This window comes from Phaseolus vulgaris, chromosome 9 (assembly GCF_051622355.1).
Source record: "Phaseolus vulgaris cultivar YP4 chromosome 9, ASM5162235v1, whole genome shotgun sequence".
NCBI lineage: Eukaryota > Viridiplantae > Streptophyta > Magnoliopsida > Fabales > Fabaceae > Phaseolus > Phaseolus vulgaris.
In genome coordinates, this window is record NC_143506.1 from 40038309 (window position 1) to 40059406 (window position 21098).

The 21098-nt window shown below is 33.7% G+C and overlaps 1 protein-coding gene across 2 annotated transcripts; it reads left to right on the top strand.

Moving 5' to 3' along the window:
- The first annotated feature begins 13 nt into the window (after positions 1-13).
- LOC137822971 (protein LATE ELONGATED HYPOCOTYL) lies at positions 14-20353 on the top strand. Of its 2 annotated transcripts, XM_068628028.1 has the most exons (8): positions 14-437; positions 801-826; positions 1066-1251; positions 1422-1533; positions 1628-1689; positions 17933-18157; positions 18248-19594; positions 19808-20353. In XM_068628028.1, exons 3-8 carry the CDS (start codon positions 1213-1215, stop codon positions 20186-20188), a joined length of 2166 nt encoding a protein of 721 aa, XP_068484129.1. In that variant the 5' UTR covers positions 14-437; positions 801-826; positions 1066-1212; the 3' UTR covers positions 20189-20353. The 2 variants fall into 2 exon arrangements, with proteins under 2 accessions (XP_068484129.1, XP_068484130.1); XM_068628029.1 differs by lacking the exon at positions 801-826 and having other exon boundaries at positions 127-437.
- The last annotated feature ends 745 nt before the right edge of the window (positions 20354-21098 follow it).

The window sequence follows — 21098 nt, forward strand, 5'->3', positions numbered from 1 at the left end:
ATAAAAAGAAATTAGGAAAAGTGCAAGGATGTGTGTTACCACCACCAGCCACTAAATTCATGCCACTTGTCGCCATCCCTGCAGTTTCAGTCTTCCGCACTTTAGCAGCCTCAAATTAAAACGACTACTCGTTTTTACAAGAAAAAAAATAAAAATCCTGAGAAAATTCTAGTGGCTGAGATTGCTTCTCACTGTTTCACAGTTCGTGTGGATGCTTCTGCTTCGTTGTAGTTGAAGTTCCTTCCTAATTCTTCTTCTTCTTCTTCTTTTGCTACCGTTTCCGCTTCTTCTTTTCTCTTCCAATTCAATTCTTCCTCCGATCCCTAAGACTCGGATTCGCCATTGCCGCAAATGACTCCTCCGCCGAGTGTCCGATGAATTCCACTTCTTCTTCACATGCATGATCGCTCCTGCAACACCCGTGGCTTTTTTTCAAGGTACTTGTCTACCTTCTCTGTGTATTCTTTTCGAAAAAGATTCAGTTTCCCCTCTTTTTGGTTACCGAGAAAATTTAATCGCCGGAAACTGTAATAACGATTAATTCTGCATCTCTACGTGCTTCACTGAGTGAATTACTTTCCGAATTTGCGTATGAGTTAATCTTCTTCTTGCTATGCTCTGTGATTAATTGTTCTCGGCAACCAAATAGGAGTAGTGTATTTATTTATTTATTTATTTATTTATGTATTTATTTATTTACAGTGATAGATTGTAATTTTGAAGTGAAATTATGAGTTAGAACGTGGAAGTTGGAAGTGTTCTTGTTATATACTAATTGTAGTTGTTTCCGCGTTTGAAAGGTTTTGGCGCTGTGGAGTTCTTTTTGGTGAGGATTCTGATTAAAGAGTTTTCTTTTATTCTTTCGGAGAAGCGTCACTCTCTGTTGCGGTGGATTCTTAAAATTTATCGAACCCTTTTTTTCCCCCTTTTTCATGTCATTTCTAATCTCTATTATATATCGTGCGTGTGGCTTGTGAATTGGAATGGTTATTTATAGATATTATAGCTGATATAAAAAAGAGACGGATCTCTACCTATTGTTCTTGCTTTGTGTTTCTTTTGCAGAAGCATCACTTTGTGACCAGCTTCTGCTTACTTTCACCACTACGGCTTTACCATTTGCTGTGTTCCATGTCACAAAAAACGAAAGGAGATATTCCTTTTACCCACTCCTTGTCAGGGAAGATCTGAAGCAGCGCCACACGTCCTCTAATGGACGCCTACTCCTCTGGAGAAGAAGTGGTTATTAAGGTAAGTTGAGTTATTCTCCTGTATTAATGGAAACTATCATTCCTCAAAATTATTGGTGGGTTTACACTAACAAATACTTTGCTCCAGTAACATCATAAATGAAAAAAGTGTAGAAACTAAAATATCAAATAATTGTTATTATGATCTGAGTGGCTATTTGGCAATTGCAGACACGAAAACCATATACTATCACAAAGCAAAGAGAACGATGGACGGAGGAGGAACATAATAGATTTCTAGAAGCCTTAAAGCTATACGGGAGAGCATGGCAGCGAATAGAAGGCAATATTTTGTTCACCATCAATCCTTATACGTGTTTGTGTGTATATATATATTAACATAAATGGCTTTTTGATGTTTGAATTTTGTTGTGCAGAGCACATAGGAACGAAGACTGCTGTGCAAATCAGAAGTCACGCTCAGAAATTCTTTTCAAAGGTAAATCCGTACCCTCTCTCCTTGGATTTTACATTGAAAGTTGTGGTCCTATAATTAGAATTTATGCTTCATTTTTATTTGCTGCTGATTCCTTAATCAATTTGGTATTTTTTTTTATTCATGAAATTCCCATTCAATGGCACAAAGTAGTTCTGCATCTTAACTGGTTGATTTTAAACTCTCGAAATAGTAAATAACAAATGCAAAACACTTGTGTGTGGAAAATCCACCTGATACCTTGCATGGAAGACTCCTTAATTGATGTCAATCATATTTCTCTCGCTAAAATTTTTATTGTATATATTTTCCTTAAGCAAGAACTCTTTGTTTTTTATATCCACAACTTAATTTTAAAGTTAATTACTTCTCTTTCTCTTGATTCTTTAATAAAAACTATACCCTCTACATAAACATGCAATTAGAGTTAATTTTTAGTTTGTCTTTAGGAACCACATTAAAAACTAGATCAAACAAGTAAAAGCAAGGGAATCAAAATCTAGATCTTACTTATGATCGAAAAGATAAACATGTGTAGGGATATCGTGTGCGGAAGCGTAATAATTTCAACCAAAGATTATGAGAAATTAAAGTAACAAGGAAAATGAGAATGATACCAGAAATATTTAGGTGGAAAACCCCTTTAAATAGAGGTAAAAAACCACCGGCGAGAGAGTCAAAACTTCCACTATAATGATATTGGGAGTACAATGAATTCCTCTCAGACTAATAGATAAATAGCCTCAAAACAAACTCTCTCTATATGGGTTAAACACTTACACCCAAGAGAAAAAATAGAGAGTATAAGAAGAGAGAGAGGAAACAAATGTGTGTTGTTGTTTGTTGTGTGTTACATTGCTGGAAGGAAGCCACTATATATAGTGGTTCTAGGAGACAACAATAATAAAGACAATTAATGGTAATTAACCTCCATTTGATGACAATTAATTGTAGTAAGAAACCTCCATTTGATTACAATTTATTGTGGCAAGTAACCTCCTAATTATGCTAAGAAAACGGAAAGGTGAGTCATAACCCACAAATCTCCACCTTGACTTGCCTTTGACTGAAACACTCTCTCGCCATGAAGCCTTGATTAAGTATGGATAATACCAGCTAAGTTCAGGCAATGATCGAACTTAGCCGATGGAAGTGGCTTGGTCAACACGTCTGCAGGATTTTCAGCCGTATGAATTTTTTCAACAATTATATCTCCTGTATCAACCATGTCTCGGATAAAATGGTGCTTAATTTTAATGTGCTTGGTCCTTGAGTGATACTTGTTGTTCCTGGTTAAGTGGACAACACTCTGACTATCACAAAATATAACAAGAACATCTTGTTGAAGACCAAGTTCACTTACCAAGCCTCGAAGCCATATAGCCTCTTTCATACCTTCTGTAGCAGCGATATATTCTGCTTTAGTGGTGGACAAAGCCGCAATGTCTTGAAGTGAAGAATACCAACTGATAGCAGACCCACATAGGGTAAAAATGTAGGCTGAAAGTGACCTTCTCCGATCTAAATCACCATCATAGTCAGCATCAACATAGCCAACTGCTCCTCCGAGATCGGCTTTATGTTGATCAAATACCAAACCAAGATCTGGAGAACCTTTCAGATAACGAAGTATCCATTTAACGGCTTCCCAGTGTGCCTTGCCTGGATTATGCTTGAACCTGCTAACAATGCTAACAACATAAGCTAAATCAGTCTAGTACATACCATAGCATACATGAGACTTCCAATTGCATTTCAATACGGGACATGTGACATGCGCCTTTTGTCCTCATCTGATTTTGGACACTGATCTGATGACAACTTGAAGTGGGCGACAATTGGGGTATTAACAGCTTTGCAATCTCGCATTCCAAATTTGTCAAGCATCTTAAGAACATACTTTTTTTGTGATAGAAAAAGTTTTCCAGCTTGACGATCTCTGTTGATCTCCATTCCTAAAATTTTCTTGGCAGGACCTAAGTCCTTCATATCAAATTCACTACTAAGCTGGGCCTTTAACTTGTTAACTAAAGATTTATCTCTTGCGGCAATCAACATGTCATCAACATATAACAACAAGTATATAAATGACCCATCAGATGTCTTTTGAAAATAGACACAATTATCATAGCTACTTCTGGAGTAGCCATGTCCAGCCATGAAAGAATCAAACCTCTTATACCATTATCTTGGTGATTGCTTCAAGCCATAGAGAGATTTCTTCAAACGACATACATGGTCCTCCTTTCCAGGAACAACAAACCCCTCAGGTTGCTGGATGTAAATCTCTTCCTCAAGATTACCATGAAGAAAAGCAGTTTTCACATCTAACTGTTCTAGCTCCAAATCATATAAGGCAACTAAAGCAAGTAATATACGTATTAAAGTATGACGAACAACAGGAGAAAATACTTCATTAAAGTCAATACCTTTCTCTTGATCAAAACCTCTTACAACAAATCTTGCTTTATTCCTTGTACTCTCAACACCAAGGATCCCTTCTTTTCTCTTAAAGATCCACTTGCAACTAATGACTCGTCTTCCTTCTGGTAACTTCACCAATTCCACTTTGTTTTTTAGAAACTCTTAACTTCTTCTTGCATAGCAGCAATCCACTTTGTTGAGTCATCACTAGAGATAGTTAAAGCATAAACAATGTTGGTGGATTCTACAATTAATCTTTGAGTTGGTTTTCTAGGTCTTTGTTGTGAAAGTTCTTGAGCCATAGACCACGGTTGTGGTAACCCTCGTCGTTGAGGTGGACATTGCTCATGTGGAGTCACATGTTCATTTGTACCATCAATAGCAGTGGCTTGATCATCTTGAGTACTAGAGCAATTGGGAACATTTTCCTCATGAGCGGGTGTTTTAATCTCAAACTCCACCTTCTCTCGAGCATCTTCCTGGTCACCTGTATCAATTGAGGAAATGACAGTATCTTTTACAAAAGAGAGCATAACATTTTCATTAAAGGTCACATTCCGACTGTGAATTATTTTGTGAGATTCTGGGTCATACAAACGATAGCCTTTAATCCCTGAGCCATAACCCAAGAAAATGCACTTCTTAGCACGAGGTTCTAATTTTCCCTCGTTTACATGAGAATAAGCAGGGCAACCAAATATTTTAAGATTAGAATAATCGACAGGGTTACCTAACCAAACTTCTTCTGGAATGTTGCAATCAATTGATCTGTTAAGAAAGCGATTTATCAGATAACATGTCGTTAAAGCTGCTTCATCCCAAAAAGATTTGCTCAAACCAGAATGGGAGAGCATGCAACGAACTCTCTCCAGGATAGTTCTATTCATTCTTTCTGCAACCCCGTTCTGTTGTGGAGTCTTTGGGATGGTGAGGTGTCTGGAAATGCCTTCCTTGCAGAAATCATTGAATTCATTCGAACAGAACTCAAGGCCATTGTCTGTCCTTAGCTTCTTTATCTTCTTGCCAGTCTGATTCTCAATCAATAATTTCCACTCTTTAAAAATGGAAAATGCTTCATTCTTATGTTTGAGAAAATACACCCACAGTTTTCGTGAGAAATCATCAATAATTGTTATCATATAACGACATTTACCTCTGGAGGAAACTTTTGGCGGACCCCAAAGATCCGAATGAATATAATCCAAAGTACCTTTGGTTCTGTGTATGGCTTTAGAAAAACTAACCTTTTTCTGCTTACCAAAAATGCAATGTTCACAGAAATCAACCTTTCCAGTACAGTGGTTACCAAGGTGACCCTTCTTCTTGAGGATTAGAATTCCCTTCTCACTCATGTGGCCTAATCTCATATGCCACAACTTGGTGTTATCTTTGTTGGTTGAGGCAACAGCTGCAGAACCTATAACTGTTGAGCCCTGCAGCACATACAAACTATCACATGGAATTGCCTTTAGTAACACAAGAGCTCCTTTAGACACTTTTAAAACTCCACCTTCAGCTGAGTATCTACACCCATGAAATTCAAGGGTGCCTAAGGAAATGAGATTTTGTTTCAACTCAGGGACATATCTGACACCTGTTAAAGTTCTAACAATTCCATCATGTGTCTTGATTTTGATTATTCCTTCACCAACAACTTTGCATTGAGCATCGTTTCCCATCAAAACAAGACCATTATAAACTGGTTCATATGTGGTAAACCAATCTCTATTGTGAGACATGTGAAAAGTACAACCAGAATCAATAATCCATTCATTTTTAGACCTTTGTTTAGTGATGGAAGCTACAAAACAATCCCCATCAGATTCAGTTTCAACAATACTAGCTTCTGCAAATTTTTTTGGTTGTTTACCATTTCCCTTATCTTCTCTATCTTGCTTATTTTTCAATTTACAACATTCAGAAATCTCGTGTCCCTTTTTCTTACAATAATGACAATATTTGGAGTTCTTGCCTCTAGATTTTGACCTAGATTTATGTTTAGTGTTCCTACCTTTCTCTTGGTTTCTCCCTCTAACTACTAATCCTTCACTAGAACTTTCAGAATGAATTTGAGTATCAAATTTTTCTTTGGCTAGTAAATTAGTCTTGACATCATCAAAACTTAAGGTAAGATAATTACCGTATAACATAATTTCTTTGAATTGTCGATGCGAGGGTGGAAGAGAAACAATAAGTAGAACAGCTTTATCCTCATCATCAATTTTAACATCCAAATTTTTCAAATTAATTTTGATAGAATTAAATTCATCAAGGTGAGATTAGATGGAGTACCTTCGGACATTCGGAGTGTAAAGAGTCGCTCCTTTAACCGAAGTTTGTTTGCTAGACTTTTGGCCATGTATAGAGACTCCAATTTACTCCATATGCCTGCTGTAGTTTTCTCGTTGATGACCTCACAGGACAAGCATAACTGGATTGCAGACAATGCCTTTTCATCCATCTCATCCTACTGCTCCTCCGTCATAGTGGTTGGCCTCGTCATTTTACCTGCCAGAACTTTCTTTAAACCATTCTGGGTGAGAATAGCTAGCATCTGGACTCGCCAGATAGCAAAGCTGATTTTACCATCAAATTTCTCAATATCAAATTTCAACATTGTTGAACAACAAATCCTGGTTGAATTATCGAAAAAGCTCTGATGCCAATTTGTAGGGATATCGTGTGCGGAAGCGTGATAATTTCAACCAAAAATTATGAGAAATAAAAGTGACAAGGAAATGAGAATGATACCAGAAATTTTTAGGTGGAAAACCTCTTTAAATAGAGGTAAAAAACCACTGGCGAGAGAGCCAAAACTTCCACTATAATGGTACTGAGAGTACAAAGAATTTCTCTTAGGCTAATAGCCCTAAAACAAATTCTCTCTATATGGGTTAAGCACTTACACCCAAGAGAAGAAATAGAGAGTATAGGAAAAGAAAGAGGAAGCAAGTGTATGTTGTTGTGTGTTACATTGCTTGAAGGAAGTCACTATATATAGTGGTTCTAGGAGACAACAATAATAAAGACAATTAATGGTAATTAACCTCCCTTTGATGACAATTAATTGTAGTAAGAAACCTCCATTTGATTACAATTTATTGTGGCAAGTAACCTCCCAATTATGCTAAGAAAACGGAAAGGTGAGTCATAACCCACAACATGAATTGTAAATCAAAAGATTGTAACACAGATTGTAAGATCTTACAAAATTTATGAAATTCATTATTGAACCTCACAATATATAAAAGAGTACATAATTAGGTATAAACAACACATCCTATGATAAGAGTAACCATTTACTAGTTACAAAACATTGAGAAAATAATAATCTATCTAAACCAAATAATCTTGTAAGTTAAATTCATATTCAGCTTCATGGTTTCCATCTCCTTCATCATTCAAATCAGTCATGACGATGTAAAGATTTATCCTCCTCTACTTCGATAGGAACCAAGTTTTCATCCAAATCAAGTGTTTCATTATGCTCATGCTCATCTTCCATAATCAACTCGTCATCAGATGAACAATCATCAATATTAATTTGAGTTGGTTTTCTTGTTTGCTTCCTCTTAGCTAATTTTGAATTAGCCATAACAAAAACAACATCATTCATTGTGCTTTGCTTTAGCCTATTTCTTCTCTTTGTGTGGACCTAAACAAATGCAAAGACAAATATTATAATTAATTAGTGGATTAGTACACTACTAATTTTATTCTAGAGATATATTTTAAGTTAACTTACCATCTTAAAGGAACTCCAGTTACGCTCATATCCGGAAGAGTTACATGTCAAGCTCAATACATGAATGACAAAATTTTGGAATTTTGGATACTCATCACTATAAGACTCCCACCAATCTGATGGAATCTTTAAATTGATTGACCTGGTAGCCACGGGACAACCAAAACTTTTTGCTCGTTTTTTGAAATCATCAATTTGAACATCAAAGAGAATTTGTTCATCTTCATCCTCCACCATCCTAGTTATGCATTCCATTAGACCTTGTTTCACCTCCAAATCTGCTTTAAATCCAGGACAATAATACATTTGAGGGTTAAGAAAATAGTTTGCAGCATGCAAAGACCTATGGAGTTGTTTATCCCACCTTTCATCAATGATGTTCCACAAAGGCAAATAGCTAACCAAAATATATTACATTGAGTTAGTTTTTTGTTTTGAATTTCAAAATCACTATCTCAACAAACAAATACATAAAATACCTTTTTTTGACACCATTGAAAGCTTTTTGTATCTTCTCTTTAGCTTGGTCCATTGCTTCATAAATGAAACTCATGGCTGGCTTTTGATTCAAATCAACCAATCGAAGCACTTCAATGAGAGGTAATGCACCCTTCAAACACATTATGATATTCTTCCCAAAATTCTGGTCTAAAACCACATCTTCAACTATTTTTCCATATTTGTTTTAGCAAACTTGCTAGACTTCCAATCATCACTTGTAAACATTCTAATTAAAGCTCCCTTATTCTCGTGGAGGCACCTTAATGTCTTCTCATGGATTGAGATTTTCTTCTCATAATCCTCCAACATTAAGTCCACACAATGTGCAACACAAGGTGTCCAAAATAACTTTTTTCTCTTTGTCATCAACATTTGACCAATAACTTTGTAATTTATTGCATTATTAGTGATAACTTTTATGACATTGTCTTTTCCCTCCTCTTCAACAATATTATCCATCATCTCAAAAACTTTCTTAGCTGTTTTAGATATAACAGATGCATCTATGGATTTTAGAAATACAGTTTCCTTTGGGTTGTTCACCAAGAAGTTTATTATTGCCCTTCTTTTCTTATCAGTCCAACCATCATTCATAATCGTATATCCCATTTTCTTCCATTCATCCCTATGTGATTGTAGAGCAAGTGATGTATTTGTAACTTCCTCCTTCAAATATTTGACTCTAATCTCATGATAGGATGGAGGTTTAAATCCAAGACCATATCTTGAAATCAAATCAAACATAACAGTGAATACTTCACCCTTTGCCACATTGAAAGGTATAACATTGTTATAAAAGAACTTAGCAATTGATTGACATGCCTCTTCTCTAAGACCTTTCTTAAACATGTTGTTGATGGTAGCTTGTCTATTCTTAAAATATTTTTGTCATTGGGGTTGTTGCTCGACTGAATGGACTCCTCCTCACTGCTTTTTCTTTTCTCACCAGCTTTTGCCATTTCCTCATCATCCAAACTAAGACGTGATTTCTTATTTAATTTTTGTTGCAAACCAACAACAATTTTCCACATCTACTTCTTAACTTCATCATGAGCATCCTTGCATGCTCCAACATCCAAGTGATGCTTCAATCGATAAAGTCCTCCTATTAATACCTTTTGACAGTATTTGCATGCTCCAACATCCAAGTGAAGTTTTCTAGTATCCCCAACAATTGAGATACAATGCTTCCAAGCAACATCACTCTTACTTCCTAGAGCATTTTTGGGAGTCATTATCACGGGTATAAAAGTTATTTTAATGATGAGAATTTGAGACTGTAGTTTCGGTTGCAGTGACAAAAAAAAATAGAGGAAAAAAAGAAAATTTCACTTGGTTGCAATGAGAAAAACAAAGGAAAAAATTCCATTTGGTTACAATGAGAAAAAACAGAGGAAGAAACAAAACTGCACTTTGGTTGAAGTGAGAAAAACAAAAGAAGAGACAAAACTGCACTTTGGTTTAAGTGAGAAAAACAAGAAAAGAGAAAACTGCACTTTGATATGGAAACAAATTGCACTACTAGAAAATCATTGAATAGAAATCAATTTTAGAAACTATAAATAATTAGTTGCTATAATGACTAAATTAGATACTATTTTAAAGACTAAAAAAATTATTGGTTTCTAAATTAGTTTCTATTATTGATAAATAGTTTCTAAATTGGTATCTAATTAATTACCAAAGTTTTAACTACCAATTATTTATATTCTAAACTTGATAGAAAAAAATTGGATAGCTAATTAGATACCAATTTAAAAACTATTTATTAATAATAAAAACTAATTTAGAAACCAATAATTTTTTAGTCTCTAAAATAGTATCTAATGTAATCATTATAGCAACTAATTATTTTTTATCTCTTAAATTAGTTTCTATTCAATGATTTTCTTATAGTGTTGATTTTAAAGAAGATAAACGTGTTAACAAGATAACGGGGACTAGTTTGGCCAAGTAATATCTCAAATTACTTGGTCAAACTAGTCCCCTTTTTTTTGTTCAATTGCACCATTATTTGTGCCATTTGTAGGATTTAGAATGCAACCATAAATAAAAGCAATGATAAGTACGACTGATAGAGGTATATTTGGAGAATTTGATACATATGTTAAAATATTATTTGTATTGAGATCTTTAACAATATCACTAATGCAAAAAAGGTTAAAGACAACGATTTTTTTTAGCAATTAGACAACGATTTTGAAATCATTGTCTATTAACACATAGTTTATTCTATTGAGGTATAGACAGTGGTTGTTCTAGAATCGTCATTTATAAGTCACATATAGACATAAAAAAGTATAAAAAAAAAACACCACCCTCAAGGCAATGGCAGCGTTGGTGGTGAAGGCCAGCAACGACATCGGTAAAGGGAAAATGGAGTGTAAGAACCTTAAACAATGAACTAATGGAAGAATGAGAAATGAACCAATGGAAGAATGGAGGAAAAATAAGATGAGAACGAAAGTGGAAGAATAAGCAATGAGGGTAAGAAGAACTTACAAAGGTAGTAGTGGCGGTGGAGGAGGGAAAGTGGAGCGCGGTAGTGGAACAATGAACAAAAACCTTAAACAATGAACTAATGGAAGAATGAGCAATGAACTAATAGAAAGAATGGAGGAGGAATCAACAATGATGGTAGGAGAACTTACAAAGGCAGCGAGTGAAGAGAACGTTCAAAAAAGTTGAAGAGAGAGCGCGAGGAAGAAGAAGAAGAAAGAAAATGCAGAGAACAAAAGTGTAAGTGGCGCAAAGCTTCGAATTAGGGTAATAACAAGGGTATAGACAGCGATTGTGAGAGGAACCTCTTTCTTTCTATCCGTTTTAATTTAAAAAATGTCACTGCATTTTGATAGACAGTGTTTCAAACTTGTATATTAACTGTCGTAAATAAGTGTTAATTTAGCTGAATGAGATTTTCTTTATTTGAACAATAATGGTAGAAAGAATGGATCAAAGGATAAACTTTAATGGTAAAACATGATTTTGGGATATAATGATGTTAACCCAGGGTAGTGATGGTGAATATTGAATCCCCAATTAGAGAAATGTTCATTGTTTATATGCTTTTAGCTCCAATTTAGGGTCATACCATGGGCAAATTTATACCAATTATACCCTTAAATAACCATATCACAAGCTTCTAGTGATCTCCTTCCTTACATATGAAAAGCCTAACATCACTATTAATCTATCCCTAGTGGAAAAATAATTCAAGAAAGTTCAAAATGAATGTGAAATTCTTCCATTAAATGATTATTATTTGATTTTTAGTTTTTATAAATGAAATTATGATAAGGCTGGAGTGTTTTTTTATGGTTGGGATTGTATGTAGTTGTGGATCGATATAAATCCTTAAAAACATATAATCCATAATCTTAACCCATTCCCAAAGCTTTGTGGAGTTATTTAGTGTGTACAAAATTTACAGAAAATAGGGAATCCATTTTTCCCACAAATATTAATTTTGACAAGGAGCATGATTAGAATTGGTACCAAAAAATAAAGAGAAAAACTAAAGTTAGTGTAAGAACTTTTGATTTTCCTGTGTGGGAGATTTGACATTAACTAGAGATAAGGCCAATAATTTACTATATATGAGTGAGGGTAATCCCCAGCTTACAAGTCAGTTTTATAATTAACTCAACTTAAATTCACTTCTTAATATGATATTAAAACTTATCCTAATGAGATTTGTTGGACCAATCGTGACACCACTATGAGATTGCTATCAGATCACCTACGAATATATAGTTCCACACACGACTAGAAAATTATAAATGACTCATTCTGTCTCTCCATCCTTTTCTGTTTTAATTTCATCTACTAATAAAATGTGATATCTTACTTAGCATGTAATTAATTATGTTACATATTATATTTAATTATGTTGCATTTATAAATAAAAATATTTAATGTGAATTTTACTTAATTTTTTGAAAACTTCTCTTTTTTTATTTCTTACAAAATCATAAACATTCTTATCATTTACCTTTCTTTCTTCTTCTTCCTTCTTTCCATCTTTCTACCATTCTAAACACATTATTTTTATATTCTTGAAATTTTATATCACTTAAAAGTCAATGTTGAGAATAATTTATAAATCTCTTTCTCCTATATCCATTCAAACACATTTTGAAGAAAAATCGTGAAAAATTCATTTAGTGGTATAATGGACATATTTCGAATACAATAATTCTAATAATTTCAACAAACTTAATATGAGAACATTGATGTTAAAAGAAAAGTCTTTTGGTCAATCTTATAGCTATGATTGAAGAATGTTTTCATATACCAACAATCATTACAAGAAAATCATTAAATAGAAACCAATTTTAGAGACAAAAAATAATTAGTTGCTATAGTGACTAAATTAAAAACTATTTTAGAGACTAAAAAATTGTTTGTTTCTAAATTAGTTTATATTATTGTTAAATGGTTTCTAAATTGGTATCTAATTAGAAACAAATGTTTTTGCTACCAAATTTAAAAACTAAATAATTGGTAGTTAAAACCTTGGTAACTAATTAGACACCAATTTAGAAACTAATTTAGAAGCCAAAAATTTATTTAGTCCCTAAAATGGTCTCTAATTTAGTCACTATAGTAACTAATTATTTTGGTTTCTTAAAATTGGTTTCTATTTAATGATTTTCTTGTAGTGCAAATAAGGGAGTTAAAATATTGTTTTTAAAAAGCCTTTCTCACTTAAACAACTTCCCTATCTTTTTATAAATCTAAAAACTGTTGCACTAGATATTATATTAGTTTGTTTCTTTCAAGTTTTGATAAATATATTAAATATAAGAATTCTATTGTAAGCTACTAGACCAAGTAGTCTTTCAATTGTTTTTCTGAACAATATCTCAAGTATTAATTTAATGACAAATCTCTTCATACTATTGTCATATTGTCAAAGATTCAAAGATTGGGGAAAAAAGTTTTATGTTTTACAGAAATAGAAAAAATAATATGTATAAGGTAAAGCTAAGTAAAGTTTTCTCAGGAAACTAATAGCTTTGGATTCTACAAAGAACAATACAAAGATTGTTTTTTGTTCTTGCTAGGGAGATGGTACCTAGAGAACTATTGAGAAGCTTCGTCTTTCTCCTTCTTATCGGGCGATCGGTCTATGCTTCAGTTTCCTCTTCCAAACTTCTTGCTACTTTTTCCAATCTCGATTGCTCGATCACTTGGTCTTCTAGGGAATACCGAATGGGGGAACCTGCAGAAGGCACTCCGACGCTCTAGTCAGCAAAGGGGGTTCGACACTCAGATGCCAGAGTATAGTAATTAATGACGTACCTACTTCTTAAATGTGTGTTATTTATATTATTTTAATGAACCTACCTTGTTAGGCCGAATTAGTGAGGTAGATCGTGCTTAAAGGTGTATTACCTAGTTCTTATTGACGGCTTAGCTTTACCGACCTTGATTGAGCGTAATTGGACTGAAACTGTCAGTCGGCCCACACGGGCGTGAGACTTTCAGTCGGCCCAACTGTGAGAGTCGAGACATGGTATTGACCTTTTGGTACAGACCAGTACAATTTTATATGTTTCTACCTTTCTCAGTTAGTCTTCAAGATCTCTTTGAGTTAATTAAGAATTAGATTTTTAATAAAAATCACATGCAAAGCATAACTATGAACCTTGACATCCGAGTTAGGTTGTCACTCAAAGGTTCAACAATAGTATACGTCTTTACAAGAAAAGATGTATAAAAGAAAAAAAATACAAAAAAACATGGGTCAAAACAACAATCCTCTTAAAGAAAAAAACTATACAAATCTAAAACCTAGAAATTGATACACATTACGAAATAAAATATAAACTGATGATAAAAGGTAAAATATCTAATAAAGTAAAGTTTAATTTATTTTCCATCTTAATGTTAGCAAGACTGTCAACATAGTGGTTGCCTTCACAATATATATGAGAGACCATAAAAGTCATATTTTTGTAACTTTTAAGACACTTTGGCCATCTATCTCTAAGAACTCAAGGAACAATTTGGGGACTAGAGAAAGTTTGACAAACCAAAGTAGAATCACACTCCAATCATAGATGTCTAAAGACACGAGTCAAAAAAATCTTAATTATTAGAAGAACAACAATGAGTTATGCATATAAGGATTTATTGATACCAATGTAAAACGTGAAACTTCCAATGTATTTGTCATGTCTCCTTTAAAAATGACACTAGAAACAACATGACCAAGACATCTCCTAGTAACACCATCAATGTTGACCTTCCTCCAACCAACATTAGGCATCCTCTAAATAACTTAACTATACCAAACTTCTTTCCAGATCGTGTTTGAATATCAAAGAACTTTCACATAAAAAATGTTAATAATATAATTATTTATACTTTTCTTAGAAGAATTGCCTGACACTTTTATATGTCACTGAATTGTATGCATAACCATAATAACATTCAAACATTGTTGAAACTTAACATGATTTTTCATCCTCCACAACATCCAAATAATATAAGTAATAACTATTGAATGAACTTATTTCACCAAAGGGTTACCTACAACATTAACAAACCACAAAATATCATTAGAAGAAAAAAAGAAAAAAAGCTACGAAGAGCTTGTTGAAGCCACAACCAAATTTTAATAGCCATGGTGGACTTAAAAAGTATATGTGGAATACTCTCGTACTATTAATTGCATAAAATACACATGAACACCTTTAAATTGAGCATCATTATTCGAAGCTATTTTATTATGTAACAACTTCCACAACACAAGAGTTTTTGCAAGTGGAATGTAATTCACCCACATCAAATTTCCTTAGACAACATAACCATGAGGTGTGTGAAAAATTGTCCTAACCACTTTTTGACTAAGGACACCATAATCATCCAAAGACCCATTAAGAGCCTCAGAGAGATAAGTGAGAATCAAATTATTTAGATTGCCCAAACCTAGAATGACTTGTAAAGAAAGGGGCATAATCCAAAAGTTACCATCCCAAGCATGAACAACTTTAGAAGTAAGTTGGTCATTCACATTACCATCCCAGAGTTACACTACAAGAAAATCATTGAATATAAATCAATTTTAGAGACAAAAAATAATTAGTTGCTATATGACTAAATTAGAGACCATTTTAGAGACTAAAATAGTCTCTAATTCAGTCACTATAACAACTAATTAATTTTTTTGTTTCTATTCAATTATTTTCTTGTAGTATTACCAAGAGTTATCATCAAAAGTAAGTTGGCCTTGTACATTACTAGGTACTCCAGTCAACTCAGAAATGTTAAGATTGAAACACCAACTATCATTCCAAAAATCAATTTGCTTACTATTGCAGACGATCCAATGAGTATTATCAATAATAGTGCCATGCCACCACCAAATCGAAGAGGACTTATAAATAACAAGTTTATTATACTTGTTTTTTAAGAATTTGGTTTTCACCAAAATAGCCTAAGGCAAATGACTATAAGAAAAACCCCATATGAGACGAAGCAACTAGGCTTTACTTTCTTCCTCATTATTCATAACTTACATGCTACCTTCATATTTACTAGAACACAATTAGCTCCTATATAGATAAAATTTATAATACAACTATCAACATCTTTAATCGGGCTAGCAAGCCATTTATAAATTTGGAAGCTATAGTTAAAAGAACCAATGATGACAAAATTAACCAATTGAATTTTACTCATCATGTTAAGCAACTTTCCTTTCTAATAAGCAAGTTTGATACAAATATTATCAGCAAGAGATTGGAGATAGTGAGACCTAAGACACCAAGAAAGATAGACACTCGCAAGTAATTAAAATGAGTGGAACCTCTTCCAAATCCCAATAAAGCTTGAATTGTTCCACTGAAAGTAGCAGAATTATCAGTAGTGTAAAATGACTTTTATTAGTGTTCAATCATTGCTCATATGTCCTACTGTAAGAATGAAAGAATTGCTTGAGATTTCTTTTATTTCTCCTAGAAAACATAAAAATGCCATCTGCATATAAATCATGAGGTGGAAGGGAATAACCTTGCGGACTAGTCATAAGAAGTAGTTTTAGGAAGCAAAATTGTTCATTGAATCCTAAATCCACAATCTATTACATAATTTGAGAATTTCAATAAAATTGTAAAAAACATATATAAAAACTAATCAAGTGCATCCAATTTTTGGATAATTATAATTATAAACATTAAGTTTGAGATATTAAAAAATTCAGAATAATAACAATTAATTAAAAATTAACAAAGTTCAAATTAGTGGTTATTAATCTAGTCTTCAATCATCTACAATGTTCAAATATGTAGATCTTCATCATAAAATTCTTGCACAATCTTCATACCAACAAATTCCATACACCTATAATATTTTTTCATTTCTACCAAAATATTTTTCTTACCGTATCAAATATGTTTGTGATTTCTAGAATGACACCATCCTTAACATACAACTCAATGTCATTTATAGATCATTTATAAAGTCACAATGCTTTAACATTGGTCGATCATGAAACTGTGGATGATGAAGACGAAAATAAAGATAATAACAATATCATACCACAAATTTGTACACGAATTAAGCTATAATGAAGATCTAAAAGACAAGCAAAAAATCAACTTGTAGGACAAGCTCTTACATGTAAATATTTGTTTACTTTTTTTTAAGTGTTATTCTTTAAAACTAATCACCATTTTATTCAAAATTTGTTTTGTATACGGATCTTCAACTATATCTTTTATCATCAATTACATTCTTATTATTTTATATTTTCCAAATTACGTTAAATTCAAATTAATATTATTATTTTAATATATAGACCGCAGTATTAAAAAAAATATGTAAATTAATATATATACATATATATAAATTTATTTAAAATTAAAAACCATAAGTAAATTTTTAATTTTTCAAAATAACAATAAATACCATTTTTTAAATAAATAAGAATCAATAAGTTAATTAAAAATACTAAAACAATTTTTAACAAAAAAATATATATATTCTGGTGACAAGGTGAGTCACATGCACGATTTCATAACAGAAGTTTTCAAATCGTGACTGTTAAAAGAATTTATTATTCTATAAATTTTTAAAAGTTTGTCTATTTACTTAATATCCTAATGAAATTTCACTAATTTGGTAAAAAACACTGAAGGTAACTAGTAATTTCCAATGAGCTTGTTCAGAACCCTTGATTAGATCAGCAAAGTTATTTTTGGTTGGTTCATCCAAGGCAGTATTTTTAGAAGTCCCAGGGATCACAATCTTAACTTTCCTTTTCTGCAGAGCTTAGTGAAGATGTTGCAACCATTGAAACAATCCACTAGCCAGTTATTAAGTTTTTCAGAAATTCAAATTTAGCCTCATTAACCCTTCAAAATATTTAATTTAAAATTTATTCATAAAAAAATCTTTTTATTAGTACAAGACTTTCATATAATATGGATATAGAAACTTGATTGCAGAAATTTTGGATGTTTTCTTAGCTTTCTTTGAAAGTTGTAGATGGTTAAAAGGCCATGTGCATAGTTTCTTTATGCTTTATTGAATGCATTGAAATGTTAATACTGCAAATTTGATCTTCAGTTGGAGAAAGAGGCCTTTGTAAAGGGTGTTCCAATAGGACAAGCTCTTGATATAGACATACCCCCTCCAAGGCCAAAAAGAAAACCTAGCAATCCTTATCCCCGGAAGACCAATGTTGTTGTCCCAACCTTACAAAATGCAGCAAAGAATGGAAAGTCTCTCATTTCAATTGCATCTTTACATGGTAAACAAGCATTGGACTTGGAGAAAGAACCACTTCCAGAGGTTATATTGTTTTACTTTTTATACTTCAATTGCAATTCAAACTATCTGTTTTTCCCCATTTCAATAAAATTATTTTGCTTGCTCCTTCAGAAGCATGGTGTGGACCTAAAAGAAAACAAGGACGAAAGCAGCTGGAAAGCATTTACCATTCTCCAGGAGGCACCTTGTTCATCAGTATCACTGCCGCAGAGAAATTCATGTGCCTTAAGGGAGTTTATACCTTCAATAAAAGAGGTAATAACTCTAGATGAAACAAATGAATCTTTTATTACTGATGAGCTTCAAAATCACAAGTTGGAGTTACATGATGATGGAAACCACACACAAAAGACTAATGGCATCTGCAAAGTCTCTAAGTTGGAGAATTCTGGTGCTTTGAAATTGGTTCAAACTGAGAACACAGATGCTCCTCATTGTGCATTAACAATAGATGGGATGCAAGGAAATCAGAATTACCCAAGACATGTCCCTGTGCACGTTGTTGATGAGAACTTCGGAACCAGTAATCAAAATCCATCCCCAGATATGCTTGTTCAAGACTCTATATTCAATGTGCATCCTAAGATTCTCCCCAATTCTGTTGCATCAAATATAACTGAAAGTCAAAATAACACAGAACGGTCCTCTGTTCATCAATCATTTCCTCCTTGTCCTCCCTTCACACAGCATAACCAGGATGATTACCATTCATTTCTTCACATGTCTTCCACCTTTTCAAATCTTATTGTCTCTACCTTACTGCAAAACCCTGCTGCTCATGCTGCAGCAAGTTTTGCTGCTACATTTTGGCCCTATGCAAATGCAGAAGCTTCCTCTGATTCTCCAGTGTGCACTCAGGGTTTTCCATCTGCACGAATTGGCTCGCCTCCAACTGTGACGGCTATTACGGCTGCTACAGTAGCCGCCGCCACTGTATGGTGGGCTGCCCATGGACTGCTTCCTCTGTGTACTCCCTTTGCGTTTCCTCCTGCATCAGCGACTACAGCTCCATCCATGACTATTGGCGAATCACCACACAAAAACCAACAAGGAGAGGTTAAGCCACAAAACCCTCATTTGCTAGATCAGATACTGGATCCAGAACAATCAGAAGTTTTGCAAGCTCAACACCCAGTTGTTTCTTCATCAGAATCTCAGGATAAGGGAGATACCAATGTAAATACTGCATCAAAGGCTACTACTAATCCTGAGATGAACCAAGCAATTTCTGAGAATCCCGATTCCGACAAAATGAACGGCAGAAAACCCGTGGACCGTTCCTCGTGTGGTTCTAACACAACCTCTAGCAGTGAAGAGACTGAGATACAAGAGAAGGATGAGAAAGAAAAGGAAGAGCTGAACACACCTGATGCAAACCTTTTAGGTACAGAGCCTAATAATCGTCGTAGTAGAAGCATTACCAACCTTACTGAATCTTGGAAGGAGGTCTCTCAAGGGGTATGACTCTTTATCTAGTCTAGAAATAATTATTATTTTTTAAATTAGTTTCTTGATAAATAAATTTTAAACTGATATCTGATTAGAAGTTTTTTACTACCAAATTTAAAATCTAGAAAAGTGGTAGTTAAAATCTTGATAGTTAATTAGAGATAACAATGTATTTAGATGTATCTATTGCTTTTTCTTTTCTCATGCCATTGTTATTTTCAGGGAAGGCTTGCCTTTCAGGCGCTATTCTCCAGGGAGGTGTTGCCACAGAGCTTTTCACCTCCTCATGCTTTGATAAATGCAGATAATCAGGTACACAGCATCAAAAACAATGCAGACTGCAAAGATGAAGAAGCCCTTGAAACCAAAAAATGCAGTCCTGATTGTGATGGGCTGCAGAAAAGTGTGTTATTTGTGAAAGATAATGAGGAGGAGGAGGGATTGCTAAGCATAGGTCTTGGACAAGGAAAGCTGAAGAGTCGTCGAACAGGGTTTAAACCTTACAAAAGGTGTTCGGTAGAGGCAAAGGAAAACATGGTCTGCAACCAAGGAGAAGAGAAAGGTGCCAAGAGAATACGATTGAATGAGGAAGCTTCAACTTGATGGTTGAGATATATGCATGCAAGCACACAAAGAAAATCTCTACTTTTGCGTATAACATTTCTAAGTCCCTTTGATCCGGTTTGTATTCCTTATTTGCAGTTCACGAAACTGGTCGTGTAGATGTGTGTACCATATTAAATTACCACATACACTCTTTTTCTTTCTTGGAATGATGTTACTGCAGTTCAAAACTCCGCTAAAATTGACCTAGATAACAAACTTTAAGTATGTTTGTGCATGGATCGTTTAAGTATAATTTATAATCCATCGTTCAGTCACTTCACAGGATGCTGCTAATGCCTTTTCGAATCTTCTAATACATCATAGATATGGAGCATAGCAGGAAGTGTTCCTTGTTTGATTCGCAACTCCAAATTCCACATAATTTGGGATGTTTGAAGAAACCAGAAAATCACAGGCCTGAATCATTGCAAGAAGTCAAGGATTAGAACACAAAATATTCGAAACACTGCTAGAATAATGATACATTAACGAACTATTTCATATACAATCCGTAATTCATGATATAAAGAAATGATATTTTCGTTATTTTTTTAAAAAAACTACAATTTTAAACAAATAAATGAAATTGTAGACTGATACAAGTTGTCAACCTATCACTTCTCGTATTATTTTTGTGCTTAGATCACTTGCATGAGTTGAAGTGACTTCTAGACACGTAAAATGCTTCTGTAAAGTTATCAGAATGTAGTTCATATGCAGGACACCAAGAGTCTAAACAATGGATTTTTTTTTTAAATTCTCTTCGTTAAAAAAGAAAATGACCCTTTTTTCACTTCTTTGTTAACCTGTTTTTGGCCTCATAATGTAGTTCAGACTGAACTACATTCTGATAACTTTGCAGAAGCATTTTACGTCTCTAGAGGTCACTTCAACTCCTACAACTGTT